This window comes from Phascolarctos cinereus, unplaced genomic scaffold, assembly GCF_003287225.1.
Source record: "Phascolarctos cinereus isolate Bilbo 61053 unplaced genomic scaffold, phaCin_HiC Scaffold_4;HRSCAF=312, whole genome shotgun sequence".
Lineage (NCBI taxonomy): Eukaryota > Metazoa > Chordata > Mammalia > Diprotodontia > Phascolarctidae > Phascolarctos > Phascolarctos cinereus.
The window spans coordinates 364,994,598-365,009,931 of record NW_027555847.1 but is presented as its reverse complement, the minus strand read 5'-3'; the positions used below and the strand labels follow the sequence as shown (position 1 = coordinate 365,009,931).

Genomic DNA, 15,334 nt, shown 5'->3' with positions numbered 1-15,334 from the left:
ATCTTTCATCATCTCCTTTTCTGTTCCACTCTCTGATAATGAGTTGGCCTTTTTTCTTGCCAAGATTCACTCTTCTACATGAACTTTTGTTTGCATCACTTTCCCTTCCCCCCAGCAAATTGCCCTCACTGTCATCCATGCAGAAATCTTCAATCTCTCCTTGCTACTTATAAACACTACCAGGACTTCTCCTATTCTTAATACCCCTCACTCAATCCTACCTTCCCTGCTTCCTATCTTCCTATATCTCTCATCCCCTTCTTTACCAACCTTGAAAAATCTATTTATATTTTGTGTTTTCACTTCCTTTCCTTTCACTCTCTTCTTTTCAACTTCATCATTCATTTAAACTGCCTTTTTCAAAGTTACCAATAATTAAAAAAATTTTAATTAAAAAATTTATTTTGAGAATAACAATATATAAAATTAACATTTCAATGTACAAAGTAGAACAAAAAAGAGGATTTTACATGAAACTGAATCTAGTATTTACAGCTTGCTCTTACTTTCAGATATATAATACATTCAACATGTAACTTTCGGAGTTGTCTTTCTTGTTTTCCTTCTGTACTTCTCTCCTGTGCATTTAAAAAAATTCTTAAATGATTCTATTTCCTCCCTCCTTCCCTTCTTCCTTTCCTCCTTCCTTTCTCTCTTCCTCTTCCTTTTTTGCCTCTGGCATTCTTCCATCATTTCCTCTCTCCCCGCTCCTGTTGGGGGGGAAAAACTGGGCCAAACAAAACCCTTGTAATAAATATGCGTAGTTAAGTAAAACAAATTCCTGTATTGGTCTCATCTGTAAATATATGTCTCATTCTGCATTTTTAACCTATAACTATCCTGTCAGGAGTTGAATAGCATGTTTCACCATTGGTTCTCTAGAACAGTGATTGGTCATTGCATTGATCATAATTCTTGAGTCTTTCAGAGTTGTTTTTCTGTACAGTGTTGTTACTGTATAAATTATTCCCCTTGTTCTTCTCACATTACTCTGTATCAGTTCATGTGAGTCTTCCCAGATTTCTCTAAAACTGTCCCTTTTGTCTTCCTCTTTCTTCATTCTACATTACAGCCAAATTGGCTTTCTCTTTATTCCTCACCCATAATACTCCATTTCCTGTCTTTGCATTCATGACCCCTTGTGCTTGGAATGCATTTGCTTCTTACTCTACCTCCATAGAGTTCCTCTTTTCATTTGAGATGCAGCTGAGGGGCACCATCTTCTGCATGAAGCCTTTCCTGATTTCCCCCTTCCTCCAACCTTCAGCTGCTTGTACTTTTCTCTCAAGCTACATGTGTTTAATTTCTGTGTATGTTTGTCTGTGTGTACATATATATATATATATTGTGTATATAATATGCCTATGTATACATAATAAAAAACAATTATATTAGCTTTATTTTTGTTACATATACTTTTTATTTTTAATATATTTTTATTTTGTTAAATATTTCCCAACTACATGTAAATTTTTTTAACAATCATTAAAAAAAAATTTAGTTCCAAATTCTCTCCCTCCCTCATGCCACTTTCTCCTCCTTGAGAAGGCAAACAATTTGACATCAATTATACATGTGAAGTTATTGCATATACTTTTATATGACCTTAGTGTCTACCCCACTAGAATGTAAGCCATTTTGAGTCAGAGCTTTGAGTTTCTTTCATTGTTTAGTGCAGTGTCTGACACGGGGTAAGTGCGTAATAAATAGTTGTTGATTGATCATCATTTCTTATAGCAAAACAATGTTTTGTTACTTTTATGTCCTATAATTTGTGCAGCCATCCCCCAATTGATGGGAATCCCCTAAATTTTAAGTTGCTATAAATATTTTTGTTCATATGGGTCCTTTTCTCATTTTTTGGTCTCTTTGGGGAGGTAGCCCTAGTAATGGTATCTCTGTGTCAAAGTATGTATATGTACCCTTTAGATATTTTTTCCCATAGTTCTGATTTGTTTTATTGAATGTCTGGAATCAGTCTAGCCAGTGTCTCTGCCAACAATGCATTAGTGTGCTTGTTTCCATGCAAAATGATGTTTGTTATTTTCCTTTTTTTCCCTCATGTTTGCCTATCTGATAAGTGTGATATATTATGTTATAATTATTAATTATTTAGAGTATTTTTCATATGCTTGTTCATAGCTTGGATTTCTTCCTTCGAGAACTGCTTGATGATATACTGATGGTTTATCTAGTGGAGAATAGGTTTTGTTCTTATAAACTTAAATCAGTCTCTTACATATCCTGAATATGAGAATTTATCAGAGAAATTTGTTGCAGAGATTTACCCCCCCAGTTAACTCTTTCCCTTCCAATTTTAAGTCCATTAGTTTTGTTTGTATATAACCTTTTAATTTTATGAAATCAAAATTGTCCATTTTATCTTCCATAAACCCATCTATTCCCTTTTTGATTTTTCCCTTCTAATGGTTTGAAAGGTTTTTCTTTTCTTGCTCCTCTATTTTGTTTATGATAAAAATTTTTATGTCTAGATCATATAATTCCCCTTCTAATGATCTCTTAATTGCCAAATCTAGTGACTTTTTTTTAGTCTTTTGGCTTCTTGACCCCTGCGGTATTTGACACTGCTGGTCATCTCCTTTTGGATATTCTTTCTTCTTGGGGTTTTTGTGACTTTATGATCAACCTTTCTTAGTTTCATTTCTCAGATTTTCATCTCTGTCAAGCCCACTAGTTGTAGGTGTTCCCTCAAGGCTCTGTATTAGTATTTCTACTCTTTTCTCTCTATGTTTTCTCACTTGGTAATCTCATCAGCTCCCATGGGTTCAGTTATCAAATCTATGCAGAAGATTTCTAGATCTGTATATCTGACCCTAACTTATCTCTTGAGATATCTTCTCTAATCACCAAATACCTATTGGACATCTTGAATTGGAAGTCCTGTAGCCATCTCAAACTCAACATTTTTTTTTTTTAGCTTTTTGGTGAGGCAGTTGGGGTTAAGTGACTTACCCAGGGTCACACAGCTGGTTAAGTGTCAAGTATCTGTTTGAACTCAAGTCCTCCTGACTCTAAAGCCGGAGCTGTATCCATTGTGCCATCTAGCTGCCCCTAAAACTCAACGTTTCTAAAAGACGATTGAATACCTTCTCCTCCCCTCAATATTTTCTCCTGTTCTAACCACCTTTATTATTGCTTAGGCTGCCACCATTGTCCCTTCACAACCTCTGTGTTATGCTTATATCCTCATTGAAACTCACCCCACATATCTAATTAGTTGCCAAATTTTGTTCTCTCTACCTTCACAATATTCTTTGTACACGCTGCTGGGTGTTTTACTCAGACAGCCACCACTTTAGTTAGAATGTCCATCACCTCTGATTTGAACAATTAAAAAGGCCTTCTAATTTGTCTTCCCGATTCTAATGTTTACCTACTTTAATCCAACAGGCACACAGCTGTCAAAGTGATTTTCCCCAAATAAAGGTCTCACCAAATCATTGCCCTTACTCAGTTACCTCTACTTTCTCCTTAAGGATCAAATGATCAAATATAAAGTGGTTTTTTTTTTTCTCATTTAAGGGCTTTCATAGCTCAGCCTCTTCCTTTTTAAAAAATCTTCTTATACTTTATTCCACTTCACCTACTCAGACTGTTGAATGCCTTTGTATTATTGGCTGTGCCTTTTTGCCTAGATTCTCTGCATCTTAAGGGTATATGACTTCTAAAGACAGCTAAAATCCTAGCTTTTAGAGTAGGCTTTTCTTGCTGCTTTCTCTTCCTCTCTCCTCAGCTTCTAGAGCCTTCCCCTCTGATTTTACTTTCCTACTACCCTATATGTATCCTAATTATCGTGTTGTCTCCTCATTAGAATGTAAGCCCCTTGAGGTCAAGGTCTATTTTTGCTGTACACAGTACCTGGAATGAGTAAACACTTAAATGCTTACTGACTGATTGATTGTTGATAGCTTTAATTTCTTCTTTGGTGGTCTGCTTTTCTATGTCCTTTGAATACTTATCTATTTGGGAATGGCTTTTATCAGAGATATTTCTTGCCAGGATTTTTCCTAATTAAATGCATCTTATTCCATCTGTATTTATTTTGTCCATGTAAAAGCTTTTAAATTTTATATAATTGAAATTATCTTTTATTTTTCAGATAATTCTTATGTATGATTTAATCAGATAATCATTTAATAAATAAATAATAAAATAAATTATTAAGTACTGCCTTTATACTTCAGTTTTTTAAATGATGTAATCTTATACATTTAAACAGTGTCCTCTCTTGGCACTGTGGTGTGTGGTATAAGAAATTGTTCTGAATCTACTATCTGTCATATTACTTTCCAGTTTGAGGTGTTTTCATTTTTTTTTGGACTAGACCTGTGATTTCATTAGTATAGGGAAACTCCAAATAAGGATATTTCCTTTACCAAGGCAGAGCAACATCTACTTTGAAATGTATAATTTTAGAGAGTTGATTCTGGCACTCAGAGGTTAAATTTCCTGCCTAAGGCTATCATCAGTCCGTATAAATCTGAGGAGAGACTTCATTCCAGCCTTTCTTAACTATGAGGCTGCTCTGTCTCCACTTTTCAACTGGCCCAGAAGATTTTGTTGAATTGGAAGCCATTACCTCAAGAGCTGACATTTATCAACAACTATGCCACAAGATTTGATTGCTTCTAGATCTTGCTTATATAATGCGATTCATTAAAAAACTTTTAAAATATTTCTTTAATTTTAGACATACTAAAACTTAAATACACAATAAGAAAAGACAAAGAAACATTATAAACTTAATTATAAAAAGAAAAAACGTGATGTACATAGCAGAACGTAGGAGAGGATTCAGAATATAAAGCAATAACTTTTCATTTCAAGAAAGCTTATATATTAAATAATACACATTATGTTGAAAGCTGTCCATCTTTTCTTTGCTTCTTTCTAGGTTTTCTTTTGTTCTTTGTTGTCTACTTTTTACTTTGTTCATTTTTCCCTTTCTCCCCTCTTCCCCCGCACACCAAGGCTACAATTAAGCATGGATATATTTATATATAGATATTAATATATACATTCAGGTATACATATACATACATACATACATACATACATACATACATACATACATACATACATCTATAAACATATACTTTCGCTAAGAGATTCTACTCCTAATCTTTGTTTTTTTTGTCTGTGTGTATCTTTTATTTCTCCTGACTCTTTCTACCTGCTACCTTGCCCTCCTATTACTTAACTTACCCGGCCTCCAGCAATCCCTCCCTTATCCTCCCATTCCCTTAAATCTAAACACCTTTCTGTATCCACCTTTGGATCTATTCCTTCACCCTCCCCTCTAAAGATCCTTCCTTTATCCTTTCCCCCTTCCCTTTCTCCTTAGAGTTTCATTTCTTTCTCAATTTAGAAGACTTTTCTACTCTTCTAGATGTATATGCATTTTCCCCTCTTGAATCCATTCCTGTTGAAAGTAGGTTTCCAGCCTACTAACAGCCCCCTCCCCCATCTAATTCCTTTGTATTGGTTCTTCCTCTTTCACCTTATTTGTATAAGATAATTATTCTTTTAGCTGTTCTTGAACAGTTTTTGCTTTTTATTTTTTTTTTAGGCAGTTGAGGTTAAGTGACTTACCCAGGGTCACATAGCTAGTGTCAAGTGTTTGGTCTGAGGCCGGATTTGAACTCAGGTCCTCCTGACTTCAGGGCCCCTGGTTTTTACTTTTCGAAGTCATACTCAGGTCTACCCCAGTCTTTCTTGTAAACTACCTAATTACTCATAACAATGTTAGACATAGGTTTTACATTTTATATACATAAAAGGTAAACATTCTGTCCTTATTAAGTCCCATGTAATTGGTCATTGGTATGTACCTTACATATCTCTTGGCTCTTGTATGTCAAATCTTCTATTGAGTTCAGGGTTTTTTTTTTTAAACAAAGTCCCGAAAGTCTGACAATTCATTAAATGTCTTTTTTTTTTCCATTCAGAATTATGCTTACCTTTGCTGGGTATGATATTTTTGGCCAGAAGCCCAATTTTTTAAATCTTAACTATGTAATATTACAAGATCCTTCAGTCTTTTGGTGTCACCACTGCTAGGTCTTGTGTGATTCTAATTGTGGTACCGGCATAGGTAAGTTGTTTTTTTCTTGTTGCTTGTAATATTTTGTCCTTGAGCTGGAGGTTTCAGAATTTGACTCCAATATTCCTATGAGTTTTCCTCGTAGGATCTCTTTAAGGTGGTGATCAGTGGATTTTTATCTTCTATTTCTACTTTCCCCTCTTATTCTAATGCTTCAGGGCAATTTTTAAAAATTATTTCTTGTATTACTGTATCAAAATTCTTTTTTTTTTATCATGGCTTTCAGCCAGTTATTCTTATGTTTTCTCTTCTTGATCTGTTCTCTAGATCCATTGTTTTTCTTATGAGATGTTTCACATTCTCTTCTATTTTTTTTCATTCTTTATATTTTGTTTTTTTATTTCTTCATGTCTTGTAACTTCACAGGCTTCCCCTCACCCACTTCTGATTTCCAAGGAGTCATTTTCACCTTTAAGATTCTGGATTTCCTTTTGTAATTGGTTGACTTTCTTTTCATAATCTTGTTTTTCTACCTGCTTCCTTGCCCTCCTATTACTTAACTTACCCGGCCTCCAGCAATCCCTCCCTTATCCTCCCATTCCCTTAAATCTAAACACCTTTCTATATCCACCTTTGGATCTATTCCTTCACCCTCCCCTCTAAAGATCCTTCCTTTATCCTTTCCCCCTTCCCTTTCTAATAATAATTTAGGTTTTATAATCACTTCTAGTCCTGGGGTATGGTGGATAGTGCCTCTGGCCTCTGATCCTCTTCAGTTCTCCTTTCTGACCTTGAACTCAAACCAAGACCTCCAGCCTCCTGTAAGTGCCCATAGCCACCCCACTGCTTCTGCACACACAGGCCAGTGCTGATTCCTTTTCAGCCCAGCCGGCAGTACAGGTGGGTCTGATGTTCCTTCTCAGCAGAGTTTACCTAGATCATCCCCAGGTCAGATGCCCAATTCTCCTCGCTGGGGCTGAGGCAGCCTCCAAAACCAGCTAGCCCCAGGGCTTGCCTGTTCTTCCCCTACTCTTATTTGTTTTTGTGGCTCTATGTTTGCCCAGAGGTGCTATTTTATCTCTTTTGTGGAGCAAAATCTTGAGAGCTTGAAATTCTTTGACCTACTCTGCTGTCTTCCCAGATCCTCTCCTAAAAAACTTTTATGGTCTTAGTTGAGGTCTAGCAGTATAAGGTCCCTTTTATTCCTATTTTAAAAAATCCTTTGAGATTCTTGACCTTTTGTTCCTTCAGATGAATTGTGTTGTTTCAACTAGCCCTATAAAGAAATCTCTTGGTAGTTTGGTATAACATTAAATTTGTAAAGTAATTTGAGGTAGTAATATAGTTTTATTGGCATGTCCAACCGTGAAAAATTCATGTCTCTTCAGTTGTTTAAATCTTCCTCTTCTGTAAAGAGTGGTTTTAATTGTGCTCACATAAATCCTGTGATCTCATTGATTTAGAAATTCCCTGCATTGTTACAGATCACAGTTCTTCTCTGCCTGCTCATTCTTTTCCATGGCCTCTCATAATTTCTTAGAGGCTTTCCTCTTTCTCTCCTGATGTGAGAATGCCAGTAGAGCACTCTGGCTGTCCACATGTCATCACTTGTCATGTGACCAGCCCTTTTCTTCTCATATGTTTCATTGATGGCATCTTTTATTTCTGTTCTTCATCAGAGCTCCTCATTGGTTATATGCTGTGGTCAACTCATAACTATGAACCTTTCATTGCTGTTCATGTGATATTCATCTTTAATTCTTTTGAGACTGTTGTTTTACATGTCATGTTGTCACTTAGCAATACTGATAGAATGTTTCTATTAAAAAGCTGGGCCATAGAAGCTTGGGGCCAGTTATGGAGCCTGGCAGTTTCCAAAGGCAATCCACTCTCTATTCCTTACTTTTCAAGTCTTGGCCCAACTTATTATCTGTACTGCATGTCCCAGATCGATCTATCTATCTATCTATCTATCTATCTATCTATCCATCCGTCTATCTACCCATCTATATATCTGTGTTTATACACACATACACACACTTATGTCTCACAAGAAAGCTATATAAGTTGTCCATGTAAATGAAAGTTCCTGGCAATTGACATTTTTCATCCATTTTATCCTTTTCTGTGTGGATGGTTGAGCCAAACTCTATTGAGTGATCACACTCAATCTTTCAAGAGGCTCCATGATATTCTGGGGCTTGATATAATCAGTAAATTGTCATTGACAGACAAGTAACCTTACCATGCAAAATGAATTCCATTTCAACTTGGATCTCTTCCTTCACAGTGGGAAACATCTTTGACCAGCACCTATTTCCGTGTTTTATGCTTTGTTGACTTTTGATTGGAGGGTTATTGAGCACAGATATTTCTATTTTTCTATCCTTCAAGGAATCTTGAATCATTTTGAAGTATGGATGGAAGATACTCTGTAGTGAAATAGCCTGTTGGTCAATTGTTCTATCAAATCAAATGCTTTCCCTTCCACAATTAACAAGTAATAAATATAGTGGAATCTCTGTTCTCTATGTCTTAGTTGGTTATGCAATGGTAAATATGTGGTTCATTATTGAGTATCATTTATGAAAGCCTACTTATTCCCTATGAGTACCTTTTAGATAATTTTCAGAAAGTCATCTATATATTGATGAGTGAATAAGCATGTAAGTTACTAATTATTAACATTCTTTTAGTTGCCTTTGGGGGGATAGTAATTAGGTCCTAGGATTTTTCCATATCTTTGGTACCTTCTCCTTTTTCACATACCTTGTACATTGGTCATTCAGTACCTTTATAATTGTGTTTCTTCTGGCAAAAATCACTTCTGTGTGTCATTGGTCTAGTCGGGTTGCTTTCCCTATCTTCTTGTAAGTTCCATTTCTTCATCCTTTATATAAAAACATTTGGGACTGTGATGTTAGATCCAATTATGGTAGTACCACTGTTATTGGAGAAAATTGTTATAATTTTTTAAAAAATCAGTATTTTCCATTTTCTTGATGTAGTGGCCTTGTTCCATTTTTATCCTTAAACTTTATGTAGTTTGTAGGTATTTTGAATGAAGTTTCCTTTTTTATTTCCTCCTGCTGGGTTTTGTTAGTAGTATAGAGAAAACTTGATGATTTTTGTGTTTCTTTTATATCTTGCTATTTTATTGAAGTTACTGCTTGTTTTGTTTATTTTTTCATTGAGTGATTTTTCTTGTCATATTGCTTATTTAATTAAAAAAACCAAACTTTTCTTGTCTTCTCTAACAGATCATCCCGATAGTTATCCTTTTCCTTTTTTGTCATTTTCTCTTTATCTATCGATTCCATTCTTGCTGCCTGCAGATATACTTTATGGAATTTTACCTTAAAATTCTGTTAATAAGCAGTGTATTTCTTCATTGTATTAGAAATTTTTTCTTAATTATGTTTTAAGCCTTTCTGCTAGAGATGATGGGCGACGGTATTAATTTACTATTTGTTTTGAACTTATTTTGCCTATGCAGTTGCCAGCCTTGTCACTTGGGTCCTTCAATGCTGAATCCATGGTGAGACTGGAGGACTTGTAAGAAGCCATACTGTGCTCTCAGTGGAGAGCCTGGGGTAGGGTAGCCAGCAATCCTGATTGAGAATAGCTTCTTGGGGGGGCAGCTAGGTGGCGCAGTCCATGGAGCACCGGCCCTGAAGTCAGGAGGACCTGAGTTCAAATCCAGCCTCAGACCAAACATTTCACACTTACTCGCTGTGTGACCCTGGGCAAGTCACTTAACCCCAATTGCCTTAAAAAAAAAAGAGAGAATAGCTTCTTGGCTCTGTTCCCTTTCATATTATTGGTCTGGGATGTTGAGGAGGAAATGATGTCTTGGAGAGGGCCACTGAGCCTGATCTAAGTCTTGTCACTCCTACAGTGGTAGGTGCTGTAGCTGAGCAGGGATGCTGGTGGTCTTCAGCTTATATCCCCTTTTCTCTTGAACTGACATTCTCCTAATTGCAGGTTCTGCCCTCTAACAGCCTTGAATGAGGTGCTTGGTCTCACCGGCTCCCACCGGAGGAGGCTCTGACTCCTGAAATTCCTGGCTGGAGCTCTGCTCTCTGGATGCAGTGGCCGCGTTTAGACTGTGATCACTGTGGCATTCACTAAATAGGAAAGGACTAGGTACTGAATGTACTTCTGTCTCTTTGTGGCAGAGCCCCATTCTTTACAAGAATACTTACTGACTTTTGTTTCAGGGAGGAGCTTGAGGTTGAACAAATTTCAAGGATTACTCATCCCACTCTTAGTACTTGTTGTCAATTTACAATGGCTGTATATACGCTGATGAACCAGCTTGTCCAACTACATATCAGAGATCACATAACAGATATTCTTTAGCCACTTGGTTTTTAATGTATCGGCAGTTAGGCCAAATTCTTCTGAATGTTTTTGTATTTCCTTTAGGCAACACAATGTCATCAACAAACCAATGAAACAAACTAAGCAAAATACTTTTGAAGATTTATTTTAAAAAATGTATTCTTGATGCCCTTTGTTCTTGCATGAAGGGGCAGAAAAAAAGAACAAAAAAACTCCAATCCCTCTCCACTCTCCAACTCTGCATGATGCTGTGTCTTGTAACAAAGAAAGACATGAAAGCAAAAACTTAGACATAGTAACGCATTTGACAATATACATATAGCATTGTATCCTTCTGTAAATAGTACTCATATGTTTATCTAGTCTTTGTATATAAAATAGTAATCAATTGTCTTGAAAGTAATCATTATCTAAAGAGAGTTGATTTACTTGTTTAGTCATTGTTTGAGTAAAACAAATAAGGATAAAGTTGTATATGAAGAATTATGTCTGTACAAGGGTCAACATTTGGCCAAATTTTGTTAATAGGGTGAGGTGGTGATTTTCAAATTGTGTATGGCTGAGATCTGTCATTAAAATGTAAATATGTGGGGATCTTCTGGCGGAATCATTTTTGCAATAAATACCAAAAATTATCTTTATGAAATTTCCAGGTGTGAAAGCAAAATGGCGGGAAACAGCCTCGTCCTACCAATTGTTCTTTGGGGCCGTAAAGCACCAACGCACTGCATCTCAGCTGTGCTTTTAATGGATGATGGGGCTACCATTGTAACAGGATGTCATGATGGACAAATATGCCTCTGGGATCTTTCCTTAGAACTGGAAGTAAGTATGCAAAATATCACTTGTGTCTTTTGGACATAGCTATCTCCTTTTCAGGTGACATTTTTTCCTTATTGTTTTTTATAAGCTACTATTACTACTAATTAAAAAAATATTGTAAATCCTTATTTCTTTATCCTCCTTGTGAAGGTGCTTTGAAATAAAAGATAACCTTTAATAGCAAAAGAAATGAGGAAACAAATTCCTTCACTGATAAATGACTAGCAACAAATAAAAGGACATTTATTTGAGTCCACATGAAATCACTGGAAAGATAGGAAAATATGGCTTTATTTTAAAAATTTCTTTATTGTGAACTTAAATATCAACAAACATAAATTTGATTATATGACGTGTCTCTAATAAAGTGATGGGACTCTTTTTGTGGCTTGTGAAAGTGATCATGGAAGGGGTATGCTACATATCACTTTAGCTGAAGCTTTATTTTTAAGGTTGATGAGTCTCGTGCTAGCAGCTATGAGGAATTGCAGAAATGTATTTGTTATATAAACATAGAAATGAGTAACTTATTTAGGAATTAAAAAGTAAAAAAAAGTACAGTTTTTGTGAAGTCATACCAATTTGCAGATGATACAGTTTGCATACAGATGTAGTAAAGACTTGAGTAAGAATTTTTGACAAATTAGGAAACAAACATTTTAAAGAATTAAAAAAGATGAACATCGTGATTTATGAAGCATCCATAGGACTGATGAAAATGTTGGTAATGAAGCAGTGTGGTTAAGTGGAAAGAGTGCTGGATTTAGAATACAGGATCTGGATTTACATTCTGACTTTGCCACTGTTACCTGTTTCATGTGATTTAGGGCTGAGAAGGACCCCTCTTTGGACCCTTTTTTCTTCATTTGTAAAATGAGGATGTTGAACTTGATTTTTCTAAGGTTTTTTTTCAGTTCTAAGTCCTACAGTTTTAAAGATATGGTTTATCCAAATAGAAAACTTCAAGAATGATGGCTTGAGTTAAATTTAAATTGACAAATGGTCACTAGTATTTCCCAGCCATTTCTAACATGGTATTTCCTGTATGGCCTTAAAACCAGTTTGCCAAGTCTACAGTGGAAAATTGCAGCATCTGTGAGATAGAAAATCCACATACCAAAATCACAGGTGAAGTCAGTGTTGATTTCTTTTTCACAGCAGCTTGGCATAGATCACATAGAATTCACAAGGTCAAGCTGTCATTATGGTGAAGCACTTGAGAGAATCTGTATGATGAAAAATGCACAGTGGTAATGCTCTAGTCACAGTATGCATTCTGTGAAATAGCATTTGAACAAAAATCGTTTTTTTAGCTTGATCACTTACCTTATTCATCAGACTTGACTCCAAATGATTCTTGACTATTTTCAAAAATCAAATCCCCTTCAAGCAGAAAATTTGTGCCATAGAGGTATTCAGAAGAATGTGATGAAAGCTCTGAAAGCAGTTCCAAAAGAGAATTTTGAAAGAATTTTTGAGCAGTGGCACTATCAATAGTATTGATGTACTTTCTCCTAACAAAATGATTTGAAGGGAGAAAGTCTCATTTGGATAGATAAATTCTGCTACATTAAAAAAACTGCAATTCTTTCCCCAACATAAACATGTACATATAAAATATATGATATGTATAAATATATACATATATGTGTATATATAAATATATACATATACGTGTGTGTGTGTGTGTATATATATATATGTATGTATGTATGTATGATTGTTTCATCATCATACTTCATGCCATTATTAAGTGAGTAGAAAACTATCTTAAAGGTCACACCTGAAGTTTTAGTCATCAGGGTTTTACTGACAGTGTAGGATGAAAATAGATGATAATATATTCAATTGTGTGATATATGAGATGATAAACTAGAAATCAATGTTATACATATCAAAATTTCTGATGATAATAAAGAAACAAAGTTGAGGTTACCTATTAGGAAGACATGAATAAAATTTCAAGAGATCTTGAGATTGGAAAAAATGATCCCACAGATCAAAAATGTCTTCTTTTAAAATATTAAGAAACAAAATGCCAATATCAAATGTAGAAAGATTGTTCCAAGGTAAGGAAGCATAGTTAGACGATCCTGTGAGGTCAAGAGCTCCCTCTGAATCAGCAATGCAGTGTTGTTGAAGAGAGAGATTAATGATTTACTGAAATGGCAAGAAAGGCATATGAGTTTTAAGACCTGTGTCAGCCTTTTTGCTTATATGGCCCATTAGTCAGATTTTGTAATTAGAACATTGTATTTAGTTTTGGATGAAAAAGGAGAGTCCAGGGAAAACCAAAATGTTTTAAAGGTATGGACAACCAGTTTTCTGAGAAACTGGTAACACAAATGAAGTTGTTTACTCTAGGGAAGATTAAGCATGCTTTTTTTTGTTGTATTTAGCATATGAAAATTAGGTAATAGGTAAAAATAGGTCTTTCCGTGAAAGACCAACAAGACATTTCTTCCCTGCCACCCCCTTCCCAAGATTATGACCAACATTCTTTTTTTAAAATTAAGTTATTTTGAGTTATCAACAATCATTTCCATAAGCTTTTGAGTTTCAAATTTTTCTTCCCCTCCCTCCCCACCTCCCTTCTCAAGACAGAGCACAATCTGATATAGGCTATACATATACATTCCTATTAAACCTATTTTCACATTAGTGATGTTATAAGGAAGAGTTAGAACCAATAGGAGGAATCATCAGAGAGGAAACAAAACAATACAGAAGAAAAAAAATAGCAAATAGTATGCTTTGATCTGCATTCAAACTCCATAGTTCTTTGGATGTGAATAGCATTTTCCATCATGAGACTTTTAGAGATGTCTTAGATCCTTGCATTGCTGAGAAAGGCTAAGTCTGTCAATGTTAGTCATCACACAACATGGCTGTTATTGTGTGCAGCGTTCTTCTCACTTAACTCAGCATCATTCCATACAAGGCTTTCCAGGTCTTTCTGAAGTCTGCCTGCATATCATTTCTTATAGCACAATAGCATTCTATTACATTCATATACCACAGCTTGTTCAGCCATTCCTCAATTGATGGGCTTCCCCTCAATTTCCAATTCTTTGCCACCACAAAAAGAGCAGCTACAAATATTTTTGTACATGTGGGTATGACCAGCATTCTTGATATTGTTATTGTCATATATTTTCATCTATTACTGGTTTGCAAGAATTCAAAGATAGACCTATGACATTTGAACTCCTGTATATTGCACTTCTTTGGCCTATGGTCTGTAGGGAGGAGGGACAAAAACTTGGTCTAAGTTCATGGCAGGAATGAAAATGACTTAAAATGACATTTTGGAAGTAGCAGCAGAACTCACAGTTTTGTCAGCACTGAGGGTGGTACTGTTAACACTTTAGAAAGTAAGTATTGTGTGCTCACTGTTAACCATCACCTCTGTTACCACTCTTCCATTTTTCTCATTTTCTTTTTATTCTTGGTCACATTGGTGGCCAGATAGATGGAATTTCTTAATTGTGGTCTTTGATATTCAAAGATAATGCTGATGGGAGTCATTATGTATAAATGAAGAGTTCAAGTTGTGATAATTTTTGTGTATATTTCATGTATGCCATTTAATGACCATTGACGCTATTTGTATTTGTTTTTCCTCTGAGCTTTTTAGTTTCCTCCCAACTTTAAGCCCTGAACAAACCATTGCCATGAAAGGAGACAGAGGAGCTGATTTCCACCAGCTTCATGGAAGATGTTAAAACTTTTAATTTTCAATTGTTTATGTTGACTCTGTGATCAGTACATTTTTAGCGATTTTCAATTTACTACAGTTATCCTTCCAGTTTTTGCTATTTAGCAGTTACGTAATTTTCTGGATCCTCTTTATTGCTTGTCTGACTAAAGAAGTACAGTGTAGTTTCCATTTATGTATTTTAGAAGTTTCACATGGAAACTATGAAATACATCAAAATATTAACTTTTTTTAAAGCTTTTCTTATATGAATCAACTGATTTATTGTTTCCATGGTAATAGGTCAAGATTTGGTTTGCTAAATTTATTAATGTATACTCATGGTTTCCAGTTACTGTCAGTTGATCACTGTAAAGACTAATTTCTACATTCTTGTGATTGGAAAT

At 35.3% G+C, this 15,334-nt stretch overlaps 1 protein-coding gene across 2 annotated transcripts in view; it reads left to right on the top strand.

The window, feature by feature from the left end:
- The window catches only part of WDR7 (WD repeat domain 7), a 462,409-nt gene that overhangs the window by 15,146 nt on the left and 431,929 nt on the right, over nucleotides 1-15,334 (top strand). For both annotated transcript variants that reach the window (XM_020994630.2, XM_020994621.2), the window contains exon 2: nucleotides 11,062-11,233. In XM_020994630.2, the coding sequence (XP_020850289.1) occupies nucleotides 11,075-11,233 (159 nt within the window). In that variant the 5' untranslated portion in view covers nucleotides 11,062-11,074. The remainder of the gene's footprint in view (nucleotides 1-11,061; nucleotides 11,234-15,334) is intronic.